The sequence below is a fragment of the Melozone crissalis genome, unplaced genomic scaffold, assembly GCF_028551555.1.
Source record: "Melozone crissalis strain CALT ecotype California unplaced genomic scaffold, PUWL_Pcris_2 ptg000036l_1, whole genome shotgun sequence".
Classification (NCBI taxonomy): Eukaryota; Metazoa; Chordata; class Aves; order Passeriformes; family Passerellidae; genus Melozone; species Melozone crissalis.
Genome location: NW_026535814.1, coordinates 15,212,986 through 15,236,972, shown reverse-complemented (window position 1 = coordinate 15,236,972; position 23,987 = coordinate 15,212,986). Strand labels below are relative to the sequence as shown.

Sequence of the window (23,987 nt, the reverse complement as noted above, 5' to 3'; positions counted from 1 at the left end):
TTCTTGGCACCCAGCCCTGGGACCGCAGTTATGTGCTTGGCATACATACCATACTTGCTTGAGCACTTTTTAGAAAAGTTAAGACCGTTGTCACCCTCCTGGGAACAGGCAGCTTCTGATAGTGTTCTGCCTCTAATCCAGTGACACCTCAAACTTGTAAGGCTGTTGCAGGCCCACTTCCTCATTCAGATGGAGGTAGCAGAATTACTGCAGCCGCGGGGCAAGCTCTTACATTTCTCATGCATTCAGAGCAGGAAAAAAGTATGGGGGGGCCAGTTAGTTCAAGATTTTGGAGACACTGTCACAGAAGTTCTCTGACTTCTTTCCTGTGGTGGTAGTTGGTGTAGCTCAAGTCTAGAGTGTCAGTACACACATGGTTCTTTCCTGACAGCAGGTTCCAGCAGAACTGTGGCAGGATTCAGGAGACCCTGTAGTTTAGTTTAGTAATTTTTCAATGCTTCCTGAATGTTCAGATCAAAACCAACAAAATAAAAAACAAGCACAGAAAAACCCCAAACAACCCAACTGGTTCATGTTTCTATTTTACAGTGTCCTTGTTCTTCTCTCTTCTGTGCTTTTCCAAACTAGGTGTTTGTTAGGGTGACAGATATGCAAATGAAGCAAGCCTAGGACCCTGGTCCATCCCTGTAGTATCTGTGTCTTACCAAACAATATTCCAGATCAAAATTTATGTGTTAATTGACTTAATCATGTTGTATCTACCACTGTTGATGCCTGTCTTTTGATTTATATGAATATATGCGTATCTGGAGACTTGTAGCTCTGCTTTGCTTTTCTTCAGAATATGATGATTGAGAATATGATGATTTTTGTTTTGGGTTTTTTTGGTTTTTGGTTAGGGTTTTTTTTGTAGATTTTTACACAGGGAAATTGAATAATTCCTTCAGGTCACAGCCAGGTCTTGCCCTACATAGGTCTTCTCAATATCTCAGATACCAAGTTTGTCTGTTTAAGCAGAGTAGGTTTACTGAAATCTAGTCCCTCATCCCACCAGCGTGATGGACAGACAGATGTGCCCTTCACATATGTCATCACAGCACATGGCCATCACAGTTGGGAAGTCTCCGTGCCTGCCTCATCTTTCTCAGGTTCAGCTTCAGGCGGGATGTGAAATTCAATGCAGAGTTTGTAGAGTAGAACACCAAAAAGACTTCCAAGAGTTGGAGCTGTGACTGGGATCCACCACCAGCAATGATCAGCCCTAAAATGAAGCACAGAAGAGGCAGCTGGTGAGCCAGACTGGAACCACTGCCCTGCCACCACATCCTGCTGGGGCAGGAGTGAGCAGAGGAGTCTGTCCCACTCCAGGCACTAAGCCTACAATTGTCTTAGACAAATCTGCTTTCCCCCCACATAACTGCTGGAGGGAAGGTAATTTTCCCCATCAGCATGGAAAGGCGGCTCCACACTGCAGGTTTCTTGTTCTCCAAAAGAAATGGGCTGTGTGGTCTTGATGAGTGGGACTCTCAGACACACACAGGCATTTTGCCTTCCTGTTTCCAATAAAATCTGTGACTCCTCTGCTGAGCTCTTGAATATATTTTCTGGGAATTTAAGGAAAGTGGGCATCCAGGACAGGAGACTCTGGTAATGATTTCCCCATAGGAAAAGCCGTAACATAACAGCATCTTACTAGACAGAGGAAGGCAAGGTTTCATGTCCAAATTCAGACTCTAAATTTAGAAGACCTGTTCAGCAATCCACCTGCATTCCGGTGAGCTGCATTCTGGCTCTCTGCTCACTGAAAAAACCAACTGGATCTCCAGTGAACAGACAGACAATTTGGTGCCCAGACTGAGGTATCTGCGTGTCAAGTTGAATCCCATGCTGGAGAATTGGTGTACTCCAAATTTTGTGTACATAATACAGAAGGCTTGTGTAGGCACAACCCTCCCACTCTGCAGTGCTACCATCACTTGGCCCAGAGAAATAAGGCTTCATGACACATTTTATCTTGTGCTTATCTCCTCCCTTGGCAAGCTGAGAAGGGTAAGAGCAAAACAGGTCACTCACGAGAAGACTTCCATTCCCCAGCCAGCAATTGCCGTGAAGATCCGTGGGGGCAGGTCCCTGGAGGGGTTTATGGCATAGCCTGTGTTCAGCCCCATTCCCAGACCAATGCCCACGACCAGGATACCCGTGAGCATGGGCTGAGCGCCTTTGACAGCTGCGTTGTTTTTGTCATCATGGATTACTAGAATACCCAGCATCAGCATAACTGTTGCTGTAAACTGCGGGAGCAGAAAAGGGAGAAGAACATGTCAGGAGAGAGGATGGGGATGGTTGAAAGATCCTGCTCAGCAGAGGAGAAGAGACTTCCCAGAATGAAGGAGCAGATGAGATTCATGATCTGATCAAGGCAGGAGGGATCCAAATATTACTCCTTCCCCACAGGTAGACTGAAGAAAATTCTTTTCTCAGCAAAAACCTCATCACCAAGACTGATGATACAAACTTCTGAGCAAGGTCATCTGTCTCTATCAACCAGTCAGGGAAATGGTTTATTTTAAGTACATTCTGTCTAATAAGAGCAGAGCCATAACAAACTGCTCATGAGACAAACCTGATCACCTCTAGAGGAAGTGATGTTTTGTACAGCCTGTATGCAGATATCAGATTCTCACCTGGGAAACTGAATTTCCCATCAGTGACTACATAGCTGGCATTTGTAGATTTGCAGTGCCAGGACATCAAGAAGCATGGTTTTGATAGAGGTGATGACACCTGCCTCTTTCTGCTTAGAAAATGCAGCTGGAGAGACTTGGACTGCTTGCACAGACACCAGCAAAAACAGAAAACCAGAAACTGTAGCTTTTGGCAAGGCACTGTCACTCTTATTTTCTTTCTTTTGCATCAAGGACCCTGGTCCACAGAAGGGTGAGGGGATCCACTCCCCCCCTCTAGGCTCTTTCACCATCCTCTTCATCATGCCCAGGCAGGAGTTTTATCAGCTCAGAGTCCAAATCACAGGCTTCCAAAGATTTGCACTGGAAGTGAATCTTCCTTCCCTAATGTCTCAGTGTCCCACATCCCCATGAAGAATCCCTTCCCTATTTCTGGGCATCTGGACACTGCACCATAAGCTGAGAATCCACTGCACACAGTCTCAATGGATCTGTTCAAACACAGAGTTCAGTCCAGGCTGTGCTCATGTGGAGACAGTCCCAGGCTCTGTGCTGGGGAGGGGCAGCCAGCACAGCTGCTGAGGAGCGTGGAGAGGGTGTAGGATCCAATAAAGAAAGGAAAGTGCAGCCCAGAACCCAGAGGAGATGACTGGTGATACAGCTCAGCTTCTCGCTTCTCAGTGCTTGAACAGCATGCAGGGAATTTGTCTGGGGAGCCCCTGGACCAAGCTGTGGAGCAGCCTTCATGGATTAGGCTCTGGGATCTTACCTTTCAGATGCCTGCCTGGATGCTGGGCTCCTTGGGAAAAGAGGTTGTGGTTGTCTGTGCATGTAGGGCATGGGGACCTGTAGCAGCCCTGCACCACCCACCTTCTCCTGGCCCACAACAGCCATCCCCACTGACCTCTGAGAAAAAGGCTCCCTGCAAGGACACATTGGAAGCAGGGTACGTAGCGAAGATCATTGCAGTGGCAGTTGGTCCTGTCACTGTAAAGCTTCCATTGGTGTAGTCATAAAGAGCATCTAGGAGAAGTGGGAATTATGGAAGTTAGCACAGCATTTCATCCCACAGGACACGCACACAAGTGCACCTGTTGCAGCCAGCACAGACATTAGGGAGAAGGGAGGCAGTGGAAGATGTGATGGAGGTGACACACTCCTCGCAGAGCATGATCTCACCAATGTGTTACCTACAGACTTTGGTCTGCACTCACTTCTTTACACCTTTCAGCTCCCTATTCCTGCTCCAGGAGTCTGGGGTGGCCTGGGTGGTCTGGATGCACTAGAGGTCTCCAACCATCTGCCCCTCAGAGACATGCTAGAAACAATGGGTGGTGGGCCTCTGCTCACAGCTCAAAACCCCAAATGGCTGCAAACCTGAGCTCCACAGAGCAGTAGAGTCCCCCCAGAGCTCCAGCAGCACCTAATACAAGGTTCATGAAAATAAAACCCCTGCAGACCTGGAAACAAAATGCTGACAGAATGCAGCTACTGCCCTTCTGCTGAAGACAGGTCTTGGGAGTGGGAATGCCCTGAGTAAAAGGAGCTGTGTTCTCTGGTTTGTGCGTATCCTTCCCAGAGGTGTATCTGGGACCTGCTCTGAGCTTCAGTCTCTCCCACAACCCAGGGGCTTGCCCTCCTCGCCCAGAAATCATGCTGGGTACTGCAAAAGGAAATCTTTTGACAACACTGTGGGTTGACTGAAATTATGCCTACAGCAACCTCTGCGATAAAAGACATGACCCTACCGTAGTAGAGAACAAAGACGGTGGCTGCTGCCAAAAAGGAGCCCAGGAACTGGCCGAACACATAAGCTGCAGCCGTTTTCGGAGAGATGTTTCCTATAACACACTGTGTAATTGTGATGGCAGCATTCATGTGAGCTCCTGCAAAATCACAGAAAAGAGAGGCCTCAACACTGATGCAGATGTTTTGGAACATGTCACATGGTGGATGCCCCATCCCTAGAAATATTTAAGGCCAAGTTGGACAGGGCTCTGAGTAATCTGCTCTAGTCGATGTTTCTGCTCTTTGCCGGGCATTGGACTGGATGAACTTTAAAAGGTCTCTTCCAACCCAAACTATTCGTTGGTTCTGTGCCCCATGCCTCACAGTAATCACCCAGACAAAAGCCAGAACAACAAGACTCAGGTCAGGGTATTGCTCCTGCACAAACACAAAATGATCCTTTCTTTCTCTACAGCTGAATCATGCAGGTAAAAGAGCTCCTAGCTTATCTTCTGAGAATTCTGTAGACCACAGGCTGCCTCACCTGTCAGATATACCTCTCTTGGGAAGGTATGAGTTTCCCTATGAGCTTCTCTCTACTGAGCTTAAAAAGAGACCATACTTCAGCACATTTTATGTAGCTAGTGGTAGATAAGGACCTTGTTTTGATGGGACACTTTCTGTGGAGGAGGTTGGTATCACAATGGTGGTTTTGAAGACTAAGCGGGTCTGGGTCTCATGCCCTTTGATGCAAACCACATGTGTTCTCCAGGCCTCCTATCCCCAGAAGTCTAAAGAAAATATTTATTTTTCCTGCTTGATAGGTATAAACTTTGAGGGTCAGTAAATGTTCCAGCCTTCATGACCATCTTCTACTCCAGAATGACAAAAGGGGTAAGATGTAGACACCCATCAAAATGCAGGACAGAGTGAAGTGGAAGTGCGTGTACCACCTGCTACAGTCCAACAATCACAAATGGAATGGGGCTGATCCCTTCTTAGACCCTCTGCTCTTTTGTGGTATGGCCAGCCATTTCAGAGACCACAAAAAGCATCTTGTGACACAGATGAAGCCAAATTACTATGTCAGGAAGGTGTGAAGTTTGTTTTGTAACCATACTATTGCTGGCTGAGCTGAGATCCCTTCTGCACTGCCCTCTGCCCTCAACAGATCAGCTCCCTCTCAAGAGTCACTTGGGACTGTAGGACCTACTTTCCTCAGTCTGCTTTCCCCAGAGTGTTTCCACCAGCTCCAAAAGGATAAGAAAATCAAGAGCTGACTGCTCCTGACTGCTCACATGGAAAATTTTTCCTTTCCAAGACAACCCCAGGTTTGGACCTCTGTCTACTCCAACAGTTTAAGAGCAAGGAGTTGCTTTTAACCTTCTGCCCATTAGGGCCCTTAATTTTTTTCTCTTGGTGCAAATGAATGCAGAAATTGCAGAAGGCAAAGGTAATGCTCTTGTCATGTGATGGATGCCACCTCATGGCCCCAAAACACCACTCCCCAAGTTCATGTGAGGCATCTGTGCATGGGTGTGCGTGATAAGGAGAAAATTTGCATAGCATTTCTATTGCAACATCAGCAGTAAGCTCTCCTTCGCAATAAATTATTTACTTCCCCCTAGGTTGTATCAGCAGCAGATTTTGGGAGCTCCCTGTCCATGGGCTGTGTTGGCATGTCCCAAATGAGGGAGCTGCTGAACCCTGGCTCTGCTGTCCACAACAGAAGGGGCTGGCCAAACCTCCTCCCCTCTCCGTGTCCCACTTGCCCTGTCACAGCTCAGAACACAAGCTGGGGTCAGTATTCTGTAGGTATGCTGTGCATGCCTTGTCCCCAGGCTCTCCTGCTTTTCATGCCTGGGGACTCTAGGATTGCTTTTTTTAGGTGAGGGCACTGCCCATGCCATAACACACCCCTCCACAGCCCACTCCTCCTGTTCCCAGCGCACAGGGCCTTTTTGGGACATGGATATGTCCCATGTTTGACAGTGCTGCTCACCAGATATTTTTCCAGCCGCATAGATACCCAAGGTAACGCCAATGCCAAATGCTATGTTGATGCTCAGATACTGACCAACATTTCCTTTTCCCAGTACCACTTGTGCCACACAGGACAAGCCAAAATCCTGTGTAAAAAGAAAGAGAGAAAGGAGTGTTAAAAGTATTCTTGTTGCTGTGGTAGACTGAGCTTCTTTGCTAGTTTTTCTACAAAAGTAATGAGTTCCTAAAGACAGGAAGTCTCTGAGGTGTCAGAAGACAAAGAACAGCCTTGCCCCGCAAAAACTGAAGTGATACCTGTGATTGGTGCCCATCAAACCAAACTAGGCACTCTTATTATGGTTGGGTATGGGGAGACAAACCCCAAACACTCACACCAAGAGCTGGGGCTCAGTGGGGTCATTCACACAGCCACACTGCAGATGTCTCTGCCTGAAACCAGGGGCATGGACTGGGGGAGCATCACCGTGGACCACTGGGAGAAAACATCCAAGGTGGACTGAAAGAAGGTGTGCAAATTCTTACTGTCCTTCTTTTCCTCGTGTGCAATTTATTGACTAAATATGTCATTTGGGCAGCACGCAGCTATTTGCCAAACTCGACTCTAATTTTGGTAACATTCAAGCCAAAGACAAGAAAGGAAATTCTGGTTTAACTTTTCCATTCAACACATATATTTTAAGGTTGGAAACAGCCAAAGTTTCAGTGGGTTTTTTTAGTGACTGAAGGAGAACCAAGGGAAAAAAAACTAGAAGTAAACACTCTTCAGCAGGAAAACACATATTCAAGACATTGCTCTGACCTGAAAGAGAGAATTCTGTTTCATGCTTTTGATGTGGTAAGAGTGGAAAAATCAGTTCTTTGCATACTCTTACACTGAAATCTAGAGAAGGACAAGGCAGCGCTTGAGGTTTCTGCCTCATAAACCACTGAGGGTTTGGAAAGTGTATCCTGTTCCTTGGATTGCATTGATGTTTATCCAAGGTGACATGTCTTTCAAAGACACGGAAGTCAATATGTTCTCCAGCACATAAACTTCTGATTTGGCTTGTACTATTTAGATGTGATTTTTTTCTGGCTACTCTGCCTGCATCCAAATTTTATCTCATGTGTCTGCTTCCCCTCACTGCTTTCAGACATCATCCAAATTCCCTGTTCCCCAGAGAGGCTGCTCTTCTTATCACTCCTGTAGACATAGACCACACTCTGTGCTCTGCACAGAGCTACAGCCCCCACAGTGTGAGCCCTTTCAGTCTGCCTCAGCAAAAGCCCCCAGAAACAGTTTGTGATGTCCCCTTAGCGTCTGCAAATAACACAAATTCTCTCTCTGGTTGTTCTATCTCTCTTTTTCATCTCTGATTTTTCCAAAGCCAGATACAAAAGACAACAAATGTATAAGGCTCAAGTTTTGCAGGAGAGCACACAGGTGCAGAGAGGGTTGCAGAGGAGGAGACATGACTGCGCATAAAGAACAATATCCTGAAAAAAACCCACAAGAGAGGACACAGAATCTGGTTTTCAGCACAGATCCAAACTTCTGTTTTCTCCCTGCATCCTCACAGCCCCAAAACGCCATTTATTTCAATTTCTTCTTCCCTAGTCCTTAGTCCTTCTGCCTGGTTCCTTTTACCAACACTTCTGTCCGTTAAACTGAGAGGCCCTGGGGTGAGTGTTATCATCCAAACAACAGCCATTCAGGCATCCTGGAGGTGCATCCAGAGCACAGCCTCTTGCACTGAGGGCCAAGGTGCTGCTGAGGAGTTGGGCGCTCTATACTTTGTTCTGATGCTGGATGCTGTTTGTCTTCAGCCCTTGATGGGGCCCATGGGCAGTGCCTTCCTTTTCTCTCTTCCCTCACATGGATCAGTGAAGGAAGAGCCAGTGTGAGCTGCAGGCTGCAAAACCTGCCTTGAACTGCCAGAGTGCAGAGTGAATTCTCCACCTCATACTGCTTCTCTGGCAGGACAACCCTGAAATTGTTCTTTGTCACCTGGGAACTTCTACCACCAAATAACAGAGAATGGAAAAGGCAAAAGAATTTGATAAAATGCTGCAGAGGAGTCATAGATATCTGTACTCTGACTTACTATGGGTGCAAAACTACCTGGGAGTGAAATTCAAACAGCTGGATGTGCAAAATTACATGATAAAAAGCAACCACACTCAGTACAGGCAGTTTTTGTCCTTGTAAATGAGCACCTTTCTTGGTACAGAAAGCTGTGTCAGAAGGTCCCTAAGCTTACCCAAATCTTAATTTCTTCCTCTTAAATCTCCAAGTGCAAGTTATTTAGGTTATGCCCAGCCTTTGCATGCCAGCCTCTGTCCAGTCTAAAGTGTCTCATCCCAGGCTAAGTCCAGGTGTGGCAAATTGGTACAGATAGATACTGGCCCTTCTCAGAGGGAGGATCTCATTCTGCTCTGCTGATCAAACACTCAAAATCTCTGGTCCCAATGGGTACTTCACCCCCACCAGCCCCTACAGTGACTGCAAAACCTTCCTAATCCTCTACCCAAACATTTCTGAAGCAGCCCACCAGCTCAAACCCACTTAATTATTTCTTTGTGAAACAGATCCCTCAGGCAAGGGGGCAGTTTATCTATGATTTACATAAGCACTGTTCGATTGGCAGCAAGAAAATCAAAAGTGAAATCCTGGCATGCTTCACACCCTGTAATTACATTTCCTAATGGTGGGTTGTGGTTCTGGAGAATTTCTCTGGGAAGTTCATTACCCTGGCAACACCAGGGGGAAGATGGATGAACGCTATTTTCATTTTGCAGCAGCTGTCAGTGATAGAAGAGGCTGGGTCTGTTCCCCAGACCGGTTCAGTTCCCCCCCAGCTACACCACACCTCTGGCACAGCAGAAGGAAAAGTGTCCATTCACTTTATGGGATCTTCTACAAGCATTGTGGACACTATTCTTTTGTTTCATTCCCAAACGCTTCCTCAATTTTCTCCTAGAAGAGAGCTGAAAGAGCAACATGTCCAGGAAGGGCAGTGGAGGTGGGAAAGGGTCCTCAGGAGCACAGGTTTGATGAGGAGCAGCTGCAGGAGCTGGGGATGTTCAGTCTGGAGAAAAGGAGGCTCAGGGAGGACCTGATCACTCTCTCCAGCCCCCTGACCAGGAGGGTGTAGGCAGGAGGGCTGGTCTCTTCTCCCATGCAACAAGAAACAGGGCAAAAGGAAATGGTCTCAATTTGTGCCAGGGGAGGATTAGACTGGATATTAGGAAAAATCTGTTCACCAGCAGGGTTGTCAATCATTGCAATAGGGTGTCCAGGGAAGTGGTGGGTTTACAGATATTAAATACATATAATACCTTGGAGGACATGTAGTTGGGCACTTAGGGACATGGTTTAGTGGTGGCCTCCACAGTGCCAGGTTAATGCTTGAACTCTTGAAGGTCTTTCCCAACCTAAATAATTCTGTGATATTTTAATTCTATCCCACCCACTTCCCTCACTACCAGCACCCACCTCCCTTTCCCTGCATTACTTTTTTTGCTCCAGAAGGTTTTTGGCAGATGGTCTGCCTGCTGGGAAACTGCCACCCCACCAAAGCAGAGGGGTGAGCAGCAGCAACCAACCCCTGGGGATGTGGCAGGAAACCACTGACCTTACACATTGCTGCCTTAAATGGCTGCACACACACACACACACACACACACACACACATATGCACAGACTCCTCCTTACCATGAGGATGAATGTTGATATTGCTTCTGCCAGCATCTGCCTTATGGTAATGTTATTAATCCTGAACACATTCTTGACCTTCGCCATCGTCTTGTTGCAGTAGCCTCTGCGCTCCTGTAGTGATGGCACACTTCACTGCACTGAGCCAGGTTACCCTTTGAAACTTGGCACCCTCTCTTCCCCCACAGACACCTTCTCCCCTTTGGTTAACCATGAACAAGCCAACAAAGCAGCAGCTAGCCTCAAAGTCTTTCCCCCAGCCCTCCCTCATATGCCATCCTATGAAAGCTCTATGGTAGGGATGCAATATTTCTGTTATGAGGGCATTGGTGACACCGTGCCTCTGCCCAGGAGAGCCTAACCCCAGAACACTGGAGCTGTCAAAAGCCTTGAGGTGGTCCTGATGTCTGTCTTTCTCCTTAACCTTTTCTACAGGAACTGAACAGGAATTTTGGCTCTGCTCTACATTGTAACCCATTGACTGTTTGTTTAAGCAGATTGGATTGGGACTGTTTGCCCATGCAAGACTAATGGGTACATCTTCTGCAGCAAGGATGCTCTGCCTGGAGCTGGTGTGCCCTGCTGTCTGCAGCTGGGAAGAGCACAGTGCATTGTTTCAGGTGGAATATTTGCTCTCATTGAATGCACCTGTGCATTCTGCAGATGCCTTCACACTCACAGAGAGCCTTGCCGCCAGCCACCCTGTCCATCCTCTCATACAGGGCAAGGAGAAACCAACCTCAGCAAGGAGAGGTGGCCCAAGAGATCTTCAGTCTTACCTGGCTGCCACAGCAGAACCATTGCTGTCCTGATTCCTCCTCCATCTCCTCATTCCCTCTGCCTATCTCCCTGCTCACCAGGTGCTCTTACCTTTCCACGGTGAAAAGGTTTTAATACCTTTGCTTAATCGTGGAAAAACATATCCACTGAACACTCAAGACCTTTTCCCTCAAGCCTTTTCTGGTTATTTGCTGGTTTTCTTCGCCTTCCTCTCAACCTGCTGCAGCTTCTCAGTGTGGCTCTGGAGGGGACAGCTCTGCACAAGTGTCAGCAGCTGCCCTGATAGGGACAGTGCGCTCTGCTCATGCTGCCCCTGGCCCTGCCTCCCTCTCCTCTACTGCATGAGCTTTTCTTTCACCCACAGGGCACCCAGCAGCTGAATGGAAGACCCTGGGAAGCTGATTCTCCTCTCTGCTCCATAGATCATTGTATGTCTTGTTGCAAGGAGAGTTTTATGTACTGGGGTAATCCCTCCTCCAGTGACAGATTAGCTATTGACCTTAGTGAACACCTGGCTAAATATGCAGTAAATTACTGGTCTGTCTCTGATACTGAGGATCATTTAATTATGATGGATGATAATCATGTTGCTTGCAAGGGTGTTTCTACAGCACATTTCTAGGTGGGATGGTTTCTGTCCTGTGGGTCTGTGGCCTGTGCTGCAGCATAATAAACCTTTCTAGGTCACTTCATCCTCTCCCATGCAAATGTTTACTGATGGAGCACAAAGCATGACTCCTGGACAAGACCCTCAAGTTTCTTCTGCTCGTGGTGATTTCCAGCTGACTTTACATGTCACCTGAAATCCTTGTGTCTCCACATGCTGGAGATCTCACAGCCTTTCTCTGATGGACAAGGTGTCAGTGGATCAGTGACACCCACAACTGGACCTACAACTTTGTTTTGTCTCCTGCATCTCAGGGAGCCTTCCAAGTGGATTCCTTCCCTGTGGGCAAACAGTGAAGCTGCTGTGTGTCTGATAGGCTTTGGCTCCTGCATTCAGGCATTAGTTGTAGGCATCTCAATATTCTGATTCAGGCTGAAAAACAGACAGCCAATTTCTGGGAACATTGGGTTCTGAGGGACTTGCAATCTCCTCAGGTTAAAACACAGTCCCAGTTTGCAAGAGAAATATTTGGTTTGGTGATAATATTCGCAGCATAATTCCCAATATTACCATCAAACTCTATAAAACTCCAGCTGCTTCTAGGAGCTTGTGCTTTTATACAGGTCATTCCACAAGATGGCACTGAGACATTAATTTCTCCCCTTAAGGTGTTCTGAAGGACTCCTCTGTTGGCTGCTGAAAATGCAAGAATCCTTTAATTTTGAGGTTCTGATGGCCATTTTGAGACATTAAAGTGACCTGCTAGTGTTCAAGGACTGTAAAAATAATGAAACCATCACCTTTTCAAAGGACTTGTAGGTCAGAGCACCTCTGCTCTCCAAGTACACAAAGTGTGTGAGCCTGTGCCTGAGTTTATAACAAGCAGAGAAAAATAGGCAGCTCCAAAGGGCAATTCTTCCTCACCTAAAATAAGCATCTGGTGCCCAACCTGAGTCTTGCTAGATACTGGCACTTTCCCTCCAGTGTCTGCACACAGACATGGAGTGATGGGCTCCAACATGCACCCCCATGACCGCCAGGTGGGCTGGACTGCCCCTTCTCCCTGCATCCAGACATGATGATCTTGAGCAAGTGCAAGCCAAGTGAGTCAGCCAAGGGCTGGATTGCAAATATCTGCCGGTTTCCCAAGAGCAACCTGCCCATACTTGCTGGGTTTCACTTACCCGCAGGGCTGACGAGGATCTCTGGGGTCACTGAACACTGTCCCCTACTGACACAGGCAGCCACACGATATCTGCTCTTTGGTGACCTGGCCACCCTGAATTTTAGTGGTAGATGATTGTTGCCCAACTTCTGTTGTTCTCTGTTACCAGAATTTGCTGCTCTGAAAATTAGACGCTTTACTCTGATTTTCAGCCAAATTCTCAAAGCCATTTGTCTATGTGCATCATTAGCCCATCACAGTCATGAGTTAACTTAGTTCTTGCGGGTGCTATTGCTTAGTGATCCTGTAAAGTTTGTTAAAGAGCATTGGCTGCTCATGCTTAGCTCCCTCCATACCACCTCCTGATGTTTGCTTTGATAACTTCACAGGTTGAAACTTCACTCAACAGTGGTCTGACAATGATTTTGCCACATTTCCCACTTCACATTAAGCAGCCAACTGCTAAACCAAACCCACTTTCCTCCCCAAGACAGGTGTGCTTTCAGCACTACTAATAAAAGTCTCAGTTTGGAAAGGAAAGTTTTGGCAGTCAATGTGCACTAACAGTTCTGGTGTTGATATCCAAGGTAATGAAGAATCAGGAGAAAAATGCCCTTGGGTCCTGCAAGAGCAGCCCTGGGAAGAATGAAGACCCAGGCAGTCCAGGGCATTCAGCAAGGAATAACTTCTCTGACTCAGTTTGGACAGTGCATGTGCTTCCTCTGCACCCAGGAGCTCATTTATCTTTTAACTGGGTTAATCAGCAGGTGGAACATTGCCACTCCATTCACTTCAGCCCTGCTGGTGGAGCTTTTTCCCCCAGAGGCCAAGAGGAGCATAAACAGGCAGCTGAGCAGAAGAGCTGCTCACCATGGGCAAGAACAGCTTGTTCCTCAATCTGACCAGATGAACATGGCACTAAAATATCTCCAGTGCCCTTCAGGAAGCAAGACCCAGTCAGAGATATCATAACAGCACTGGTATGGCCTTTGCTGTGCAGGACACAACCTGGAGCACCTGCTCCCTGTGGTCTCGGGTTCCACACTCATGGTCTGTCTCCTTCTCTTCTCTATGGATGGCAGGCCCCAAATAAGCCTCACACACCCCATGTGTCTCTCAGCAGATGTCTTTGCTCTCTGTATCACCACCCCCTCTCCATTCCCAGGATAGGGGCCTCCTCAGCCTTTCAGCTCACCCATTGTCCCTTGCCCGGAGGCCAGACAAAAGTTCATCACCTGCTTCTCTTCCATAAACTGAGACTTGTTCCAGTCAGAAGTGTTAGGTGGAGATCCTTGGTCATTCACGGGTGGGCTCCTGCCTCGGGCAGGGTGCTGCCCTGCCCAGCCTGCTACAGCTTCAGGGCTGCTGCAGCTACAGGGCTACTCAGAGAGAGGTAATCCATGAGGTAATGCTGTGAGCAGGAGCAGAATTGCTTGTCTTTGTTTGTCTTTAGGGGCAGAGCAGGGTTCTGTGTGATGGGGTTGCCAGGGGTGGTCCTGGTCTCATTGTTTGGCAACAGAGTGGAACCCTCCTGCTCACCAGGAACCCATCCACCCCATGGTGGGCCACACTCCTCCTGCCCTTGTCTGACTTATCACACAGGATGAAGTCATTCTCAAATAGAGCAAAGCATGATGGTTTTTGAGGCACCCACCAGCTTTGATCTGTGAAAATCCCTGGAAAATCTCCCCCACCCACAACTATTTAACAGAGTGAAATGGAGGCACAGGAGTAGATCAGGTCATAGAATCATGGAATGTCAAGGATTAGAAGGGACCTTAAAGAACATCCAGTCCCAATCCACCCTTGCCATGGGCAGGGACCTCTCTCACTAGACCAGGTTGCTCAGGGCCCTACCCAACTTGGCCTTTATGGCTGGCAGGGATGGGGCATCCACAGCTTCCTGGGCAGCTTCTTCCAGAATCTCACCATCCTCACAGTAAAGTATTTTTCCTAATATCTAGTTAATATTTCCCCCCTTTCAGTTTGTACCTATTACTCCTGTCCTATCACTACAGCTCCTGACAAAAGGTCCCTCTCTGGCTTCCCTGTGGGCCCTTCAGACATTGGAAGGTTCCTATGAGGTCTCCACACAACCTTCTCCAGGATGAACAGCCACAACCTTCTCAGCCTGTCTTTGTAGGGAAAGTGCTCCAGTCTTCTCATCAACTTAGTGGTCCCCTCTGGACTTTCTCTAGTAGTTCCATATCTTTCTCATGTTTGGGGCACCAGAACTGTAAGCAGCAGAGATCCCAGAAGATACCATGGGATTTCCAACAAGAACATGCTGGCTCCTCATCTGCCATCACCCCTCATTTCCATGGGTATCTTGTTCTCCTGACCTGTTCAGGGTCATGTTCCCACTCTACCCCTCTGTGTGAGAGCATCCCCCTGTGCTGGAACTTTGCTGTGGGGCTGCACGGGCCCAGGCAGAGAGCAGCAGACTCTGTGGGTTCAAGTGCTCTCTCTGGGCCTTGAGCTGCCTGCTCTGCTCTGCTTTCAGTCCACAGATAAAGTGGAAGCTGGGGAAGCCATGGGCTCACAGGACATCATCACCCTGGAGAAAAGAGCAGCCAGTCTTTCTCCTAGAGGAGCACAAACACCCACATTCTGAAAGGAGAGATTTAAGGGAAAAGGCTCTAGGCTGGAGGAGGAGACACTGGATCAGTGAAAGAGCTTTTGGAGTTGCATGGTGAAACCAGCACACTGCTCTGAGTATTTCCCTGCCTCTGACTGTACCCAGACACAGCACAGCATGCCTGAATCCTGATGGCCAGTTTGCAATGGGTTGGCTCTAAGAAACAGTACCACTGACAAAACCCCTTGTACTTCATCCCATGCTGTCTTTTCTGCCTCATCCTTTCCCCAGGCACTCCAGTCTGGAACGCAGGATGTTCTGCAAAACACACCAGCCCAGCATCCACCTGAGCAGCACCAAAAAGCACAAGCTTGTGTTGACATTCACAAGGAGCAGAACCAGAGCAGGGCCTGCTGACAATCACACAGCCATGCTCCCTCTGCTGCTGGGCAAGGCTGAGCCAGTAGCTCTTCACAGCCACCAGGTGCTTGAGGGTGAACTGCATCCATACATTCCACCCACATAAGTGAGGCCTGTAAGCCTTTCAAGAGATGTTGCTAAACCCATAGGGAGGCCATAGAATCACAGAATCATGGAACAGTTTATCTTTAGGGGCCTTAAACACCACCTCATTCCAACTCTCTGCCATAGGCGGGGTTCCACCTTCCCCTTCCATCCAACACAGGATGCTGAAAGTCCTAAGTCTCTCAGCTCCCCATCCAACCTGGCCTTGAACAACTCCAGGGATGGGGCAGCCAGAGCTTCTCGGGGCAGCCTGTGCCAGGGCTTCTTGACCCTCACAGAATTTATTCTTAATATCTATTATCTGTCTATTCTTAATATCTATTATCTTGATTAACTATTATCTGTATTCTTAATATCTGATATCTCCTCCAGTTTAAGGCCATTCCCCCTTGCCCTATCACTTCAGGCCCTTGTAAAAAGTCCATCTTTTCTGCAGTCTGTTATCCAGATGTTTTGTGGGGCAAGGAGCTGGCTGCTGACACTAATCATTGCCCATATGTATAATCAGTGAATTACCCAGCTATCTCCCCCGGAACACAACTGTGCTCTCCCATATCACACCTGCCAGGGGCTGTCTGAAGACCATGCAGCATCTGGCATGGCTCACATCAGTGCTGAGCAGTGCCTGCCCTGTGGGATTTGTCTCTCCATGGGGGAGGGAAAGGCCAGGATGTAGATGGCTGGGTCAGCTTTCTCAGCCCCAGAGGGCTGCTGCTGCTGCTGCTGGCGCGGACGTGAAGGCATCCAAAGGAAACCCCGATAAGCTCCCAGTATCTCAGCTGTGGGGAGATGCCACACATTCCTTGCAGACATGCCCACAAATCCCTTCAGACACTGCTCAGCCTCTCCTGGAGCTCCAAGGATCCCCACAGGCATTTCAGTGAAAGTAGAAGTTTCCTCCAGCATCACCACCCTCATGATCCCCCAGCCCCTTTAGCCTCTTGTGCTGTTTTGAGACACAGGAAAGAGGGGCCAGGTATGGATCTAAATTGCTCCCTGTCCATTCCCATTCTTTCAGTTCCTGCATGTAAAGATATTGACCCAGAGGAACGCAGAGAAGTTGAAAATCCATCTGTTGATGGGCCCTGAAAACAAGCCAGTTTTCCTAGCTCATGTAGTTTCCCAGCACAAATCCTGGATGACACAAGTGGCAGCTTCATGAATTGTCCCATCGTAAGCACAACACTGACATGCAGTTTATTTTCCTAAGCACAGGACACTGCATATCAGTCACCCTGACAGTGCAGACATCCCTAACCCATGGCAATTACTAAATTTTGTCACTGCCTTTTTTGTCCCTGTGTTTGTTTTTACACAGACACTCAAATGTACACATTCCTATTAGCCATTTCCTAGTGAAGAAGTAACTGTTACACACCACCTTCTGAATTTTGACTTCATAGGAACCTCATTATCAAATCAAATTATCAGTATATAATCTTATGAGAATGGCCGAGGATCTGTCCCTCACTCCTGACCAGTTACAGCTCTCAGGAATTAACTGAGGTGTATTTGCATAGGACCTGATATGATGGGCCTCTGACCACAGCACAGCCCCCAGTTTGTATCTCTGCCATGAGATACAAACCATAAGAGGTCTGTGAAGATATGGGCAGTGATTCGGCACCTCAATTGTTCATACATGTTCCAAACTGCAGCATTAGGCACAGCAGGTGCCTGTCTGCACCTCACAGCTACAGGAGCAGCCAGTGAAGGATCTGCTGGGAAATATGTGACTGCTGCAATGACTTCGCTCAGAATAAGCTCAAACTGCTGTTCATGCACTAGGCTATATAATGAAGGTTTAAAAGCCCTTGACACAGGATGCTGAAGGTCCTAAAAAGATACCTAAAGATAGACAAATTCATGAGGGTAAAAATCCAAGCATGGCTATAAACATGGACACCCATGTATCGCAAGTGGATCCTGAACATTGAAGATTATAAAATAGTTTTGGGGAAGTACATTTGTTTTCTTCACACACTCATATCACACTCTCATGGATCTTCTTCACAGGTCCAACCCATCCCACTACCTGGCTACCTGTGCTGTCCAGTGGAATGGGATGTCCACCACTTCAGTACTTAAGTCACAGGAACAGAAGACTGCCAGAGTTTACTAGCTGCTGGTTTTCAATTGCCCAGATCTTAGATGACATGAAAATGATAAAAATTAATTCCTGGCTCTACTGTCCACCAGTGTGAGACCTGAGTATCCACTGGCCAAAACACCTTGTTCAGATGAAGCCTGTGGCAGGCAGAGGAGACATTTGCACCTGCACTCAGCATGTTGTGTGACCTCTGCTAAAACACCAGCCCCAGCTGAGTGCTGGAAGTGTCATCAGCTGCTGGGTTATCCTTCTTTTTTCTTCACTGTGCAGTGCAGATAGTGACCTCTTCCAGTCCCAGGACATCCACTTCACCACGGTGCTGTCAGTGGTCAGAGGGACAAGTGGGAGTGTGCTTCATACCCGCAACAGGTCAAGCCAGCAGAGCAACTCCTCAGCTCACCAATGCACTTTCTATAATGCCTACAGCCATGCAGCAATTCAATGGCATTTCAGATACAGCAAAAGCTTTAGCTGTGGGATATCTATTGCGCTGTGTAGAGCTTCCTTTCTCTTTCCCTTCAGGAGCTGGAGGAGGCCACATCACTTGCGTCATTTAAAAGCAGACTTGAAGCAAAAGGCACTTGAAAACTCACCATGGGGAACGATCATGCTCAGGGCGGTAAATAACTGACTTTGTCTTGTTCATCTCGTATTTTATGGCCTTTCCTGTTTGTACAGTGCTTCACAGGAACAGGCAAGCGAGCAGAGCCTGCTCTCTGCTCGCCTGCCTCCTCCTCTGTGCAAGCACCATCTCCCCTCCTGTGCTTTCTCTGCTGTTCAGCTCCACCGGATGGTAGCTTTGGATGCCACACCACCACAGACTGCAGTCACACAATACTGTCAGCAAGGGCCTGGGAGAGAAAAATGCTTCCAGAGCCCTGGGAGCATTGCAGGACCCTCGCCACACTCCCTCCTCCATGCCTGGGGTGAGAGCTCACACCCTCCTCCCTCCTGGCCAGTCCAGTCCCTGATTCATGTGGGAGCTGTAGTGCAGCAGGGAAAAGGAGTGTCTGAGCAGGGTCTCACTCCCTTCCAAGTACTGTGGGGTTTGCCATGGGCCATCCTGGGAATTTAGGACATTAGCAACATTCTCTGGACTCACAGCACCTCTTTTAAAGCCTGCATTGGCAATCACATTAGAAGCAGCAAAAGGGGAATTTTACAATCAGTAATTGTGTGGGACACTGTACATTTGTTGAAGACACAGAGTGGTATGGGGGAACAAAGATGTCTGATTTCACCATGGTGTCCTCAGGCTGCAGCTGGACTCTCAAAGCATGTGTTTGTTCAGGTTTTTGGATAAGTTCTCATTAGATTTTATTTCTGTCATACTATTGCCCCATATTTTTTGGACTCTGACTTATTTGGAAGCACTGCCAAAATAATCCATCACAGTGCCTTGCACCCAAAGGCAATAGCCTGATGGAAGACATCATGCCCCGATCAACATCTGCATAGAGCAAGATATGATCCAGGAGTGACAAAAACATGTTATGTTCTAGGTTGTCAGCACTGAAGGAAAAAACGTGTTCATAATTTGCATTTGTTGATTCACACTTGCTAACAGGATAGCAAGACTGAGCAACACAGAGCAACTGAGATTAATGAATCCTGATCATCTTTAAGCTTTCAACAGATTGACCCTAATCCATAACCCAGGGTCAAAGTCTACATTATGCTGAGTTTTATGTCAGCTAATTCAATATCCATCTACGTATTGAAATGAAGATAAGGTCCTGAAGGTCTTGAAGAAAGCATTCCTGATGCCTTAAATTTCTTCCTGCCTTATGACAACCCATAACTGTGAAGAAAACTGCAAATTCTGTGGAAAAGTCCTACCATACAAGCTGGTGGATGACCACATGTAAGGAAAATGGTGCTCCCATGGGCAGTGTCCTACCCAGCCTGTCTGGAAGGAGTTTATCCCTCATAGATGCTCTCAGCAGTGGCTGCAGGACCCAGAGGTTTAATCAGAGAGCTCCTGTGGGGGTACCAGTCATCAGTTTTTCTGGGTCTGGATTGAAGGCACTTGAGACAGTAATTTGTGTTCAGACTCAAGTATTTATTATTTCTTATCAGTAAAAAAGTCTCACTACTGTGAGTTGGGCAGCTTTTCATTAGAAGGCACAAAATGGCTAACAATCTCTTGTTATAAGGTCTTTTAAGACTAAACCATCCAATTAAGAACTGACACCTAGATTATTTTCCCTTTTAACCCAATAACTGATCCCAAAGAGTCCCCAGTGCAGAATTTTCTGCCCAATTACAAAATGCCACCCAAACCCATGAAGAAGGAAGAAGAAGCATGAAGAAGAAATCCAGGATGCCACCCTGTGCCCTCCATCTTGCTTCCATCCACAACATACTAAGAGTCCCAAAACGTAAATTTCTCACCAAGTGATGCACCTACGCTGCTCTCAATAATCTATTTCACACTTTTGTGGATTCTAATCTATCTTGAAGTCTAGGAAAATTTCTCCATGAATGAGGGTCAAAGTCAGTGCTCCCCTGGGACTCAGGGCACAGCAGACAGGGAAATATTTCCAATGCCCTGGGTTTCCACAGTTTCCCTGTCAAGCGCTGACCTGTCTTGCCAGATCTGTCCTGCTCAGCTTTCAGCACATGATAGGATCATAAGCCAAGGCAAACGTAAGCAAAGGATAGAAACAGAGGATAGAGATCTCCAGTACGCAATTACACACATAACGATGTTGTGTTATGCACAAAGGTGCATGAAATATGTTTAAGGAAAAAAAAAATCTGCATAGATAGGAGAGTTGCTCATAGCCCAGGATATTATCAGATCTGGGAAAATGCCACGTGAATGAGTCACTGGAACATCAGTCAATTGCTGTTTACAGAAAATGCCACAAAATTGGCTGTTGTAGTCCCTCTCCTGGATTTGTATTTCCTTTTCATCATTTCTATAAATGATTGACTGAAATGTGCTATGGACTGCTCTCTTGCATTACACTTACCTCCCTACTACCTTGCTCCAGTCTCCAGTCCCTCCTCCCTCTCAGTAAAATGTATTTTAATGAAGTATCTTTTTTAGATGATGATTACAGAGCAAACAAAGGCCCTTTGAAAAAATGCTTTGCATCCTCCTGCCACAGCAGCTCTCCAACCAACCTGTCAGTGTGGTTGTGTTGTAGCCTTATGCCAAGGAGGGACACCAAATGTGACTGATCCAGCAAGTTTATATATGCCCCATTCCTTCAGAAGCTGCTGCTCACTATCTCACTTCCCCAGCATTTAGCACCTGAAAAATTCAAAGCCTGGTGATCTGCAGATCAGGACTCTGTCACAGAAGGCTTGTAAATCAGAGCTGGCGGCTTCAGGCCCAGCTAGGAGCCGGCAGCCAGACAGCAGAGATCCCACAGCACCCTCAACACAGAGGCCTAGTCCGGATCTCTGTTGCAGGGTGGGTCCCTGCCCTGGGCCCTGTGTTGGGCAGGCCTCAGACAGGCAGGGACCTCCACAGCAGGACAGCTTCTGGCTTAGCTCCCATTCCAACCACCCCAAAAGGGCAGGGTAAAAACAGAGGAATCAGGGGGGAAAAGGGGGGGGGAAACAACAAGGACTGTGTGAGGAAAAACTGGGAAGCAGGAGGGCCCTGTGCTGCCCAGACTCAGTGTGGTATGGCATGTGCAGCACAACACATCAATGCCTGGATAAACCTGGACAATGCTAGACTCTCTCTGAATCCTGGGGTCCCACCACATTCCCAGAGAGCAGAGCAGCACAAATCACCTCCACACCCTCTTTGCAAAGGTGCTGGTAGCAGGAGACCAAACTGTCCAAAAGAGCCTGTGGCTTCAGGGCTGAGGCTGCCTGCCCTCAGTGCTTCTCCTTTGAGCAGTATTGAACTCTCCCCTCCTCTGCAGGAGGAAAAGCCTGTGTGGGGGCAGCCACAGTCCATGGAGCAAAACCTTCCCACTGCTAAAAGCCATCAGAAGCCTCCCTGCCTCCTGTGAACCTCCACGAGGCTAAAACAAGAGCTCTACATGTGTATCTGCACGTGTGCCTCTGTGGAAAAGCAGGGGAGAGACTGGCTTGCTGCAATGAGCATTTCAAACAAAACAGTATAATTACATATATTTTTCTCCTATGAGCAGGATGGGAGCTCAGCATGTAACATCTGTTGCTTAATGCATTCCTAGATAGCACACAGATATTATGCTGATAAGCACCACTTAAGAACCAAGATAGCAAAGAACAGAAAGTAATGATTGTAGTTACATAGGGAACAGGTCAGATCTTAGTGTGACTTTAAAGCAACCTGGTTTCGACCCTTCCATTTATCATAATGAAAGTAATGCATATAGCAGTGAAGAATTTTAATAGCATTTTAGAGGCAATAATAGCTTCAGAGAGATGGCTTTCATTACATGGCTGTACAGCTGTCCTTGGAAAATGCAGAGGGCCACATCACACACTGTTTATATCTTGAACTGAAAAAATATCCTTTGGAAATAAAATACCTGTATGGATGATCTTGAGCTGTTTGAGAATCTAGACAAGACCAAAATTCACACTTGCTTCAGATCTTTGGCCCTCACCAAAGCACAGCTTACCATGTGAAAGGCATGACCAAAACCAAGAGGTGCCCACCCTGTGCTTTCCACACTCTGCCCTCTTCCAGTGCACCATGACAGTGCTTCCCGTGCCGGGTTAGTTCCTTATTCCCAGCTCCAAGAGGTGGCAGCAGCACCCCTGCCTTTGGGAAGCCACTCCTGTGCGGGACTGCCCTTGGAAAGGGAGAAGGACTGACACCCAAGGGAAAAGCAAGTGCACACCCACCCACTCAGACAGCCTCAGCATCTCTGAGCTGATCACCAGCTGCAGCAGGCCTAGCACTGTAGACATGCATAATGTCAGGCACAGGACAATGTATAAAAAAAAAAAATTAAAACAAATCTTTAAAATGTTTGCATCTCGCTAATTTTTTCAAGTTAATAAAGAGCGGGTTTTCAATCCCAAAACTACTTTTGGGATTGAAAAGATCCCTGAGACTCTTCTCAATATTCCCAAGGGAAGTTTGACAGAATTGCCCATTACAAAAATCTTTGCAGAAGTGTCAGCTGCTTTGACTGTCTCCAGCCACCTCAGAGACTAAAGGCTGAAAACAATTCAGAGTTGTCAGTAAGAAAAGAAAGAGAAGAGAAACAAACATGATCCTTCTCTCAGATACAATACAACCTCAACAGAACAAACATACAATGGAGAAAAGGATGAAAATCTATAGACAAAAGCTCCTTACATCCTGGGACAAAATAAAAACATCCCACCAGTTCTCATTCCACCTGCAAGGTGAGACTTACACCTGAGCACATCAAAAAGGATATGTCACTAAGCAGGGTCCTGTCACCTTTTTATGGTGGCTTCTTGTCTCCTTATACTGCCATAGGATGCAAAAATATTTGCTCTGTCAAAGCATTGATACAGCCCAGTAAATATAATTCTTGAAATTGCTGGTGAAAGACACAAGCTTTGGCATCCAGGCTTATCATGACCTGGGCTGCTGTTAGCTTACATTAACAATTGCCAGTGGTCAAATAACTTCTGTATAACCTGTTCTGGCTTTATCTCTGTGTTACCATATAGGGTAAAATGGCAAGCATAGGTGGTCACTGCATAACAAGAAACAGCCCTTTAGGTTAATTGAGGCTGGGGAAAGCTGTTGTGCAACTTTTAAACTTCACCTGGAAACTACTAGGAAGGAGAAAGAGTGTAATGAGGAAAAAAAAAAAAAAGAAAACAAACAAAAAAAACCCCAAAAACATAAAAATAGCTTCAAACAAACTGCAGGCCTGAGGAGCAAAGAACACCATCACAAATTTTGTGCTTGTCCTAATGACAACTGAGGACACTGATGACTCACAGAGACAAGCCACCACCATCTCTCTGCTTGAGGGGATTGGTGCCACCAGACTCAGGGACATCAGGAGGTGAGGACAGCACTGGAGAGGAGGATTAGATATTGCAACTTTTCTTTGCAGCAGTTTTAAGAGCATTACGACTAATAAGTTGTAATGCTTTTAAAACTGCTGCAAAGAAAAGTTGATTTTTCTGTACTAATCTGGATTATAAATGTCAGTATCATTTCAACTGGACTAATAATAAATGTATTATCTCTTAAGTTAAGATT

General features: G+C 47.0%; 1 protein-coding gene across 1 annotated transcript; it reads right to left on the bottom strand.

The window, feature by feature from the left end:
* Window positions 1-1,068: 1,068 nt before the first annotated feature.
* Window positions 1,069-10,895, bottom strand: LOC128941567 (aquaporin-7-like). The gene is made up of 7 exons (XM_054283403.1): window positions 10,851-10,895; window positions 10,072-10,185; window positions 6,376-6,502; window positions 4,394-4,531; window positions 3,550-3,668; window positions 2,035-2,252; window positions 1,069-1,222 (listed from the first exon to the last, which is right to left on the bottom strand). The coding sequence occupies exons 1-7, from the start codon at window positions 10,893-10,895 to the stop codon at window positions 1,069-1,071; spliced, it is 915 nt and encodes a 304-aa protein (XP_054139378.1).
* Between the last annotated feature and the right edge of the window lie 13,092 nt (window positions 10,896-23,987).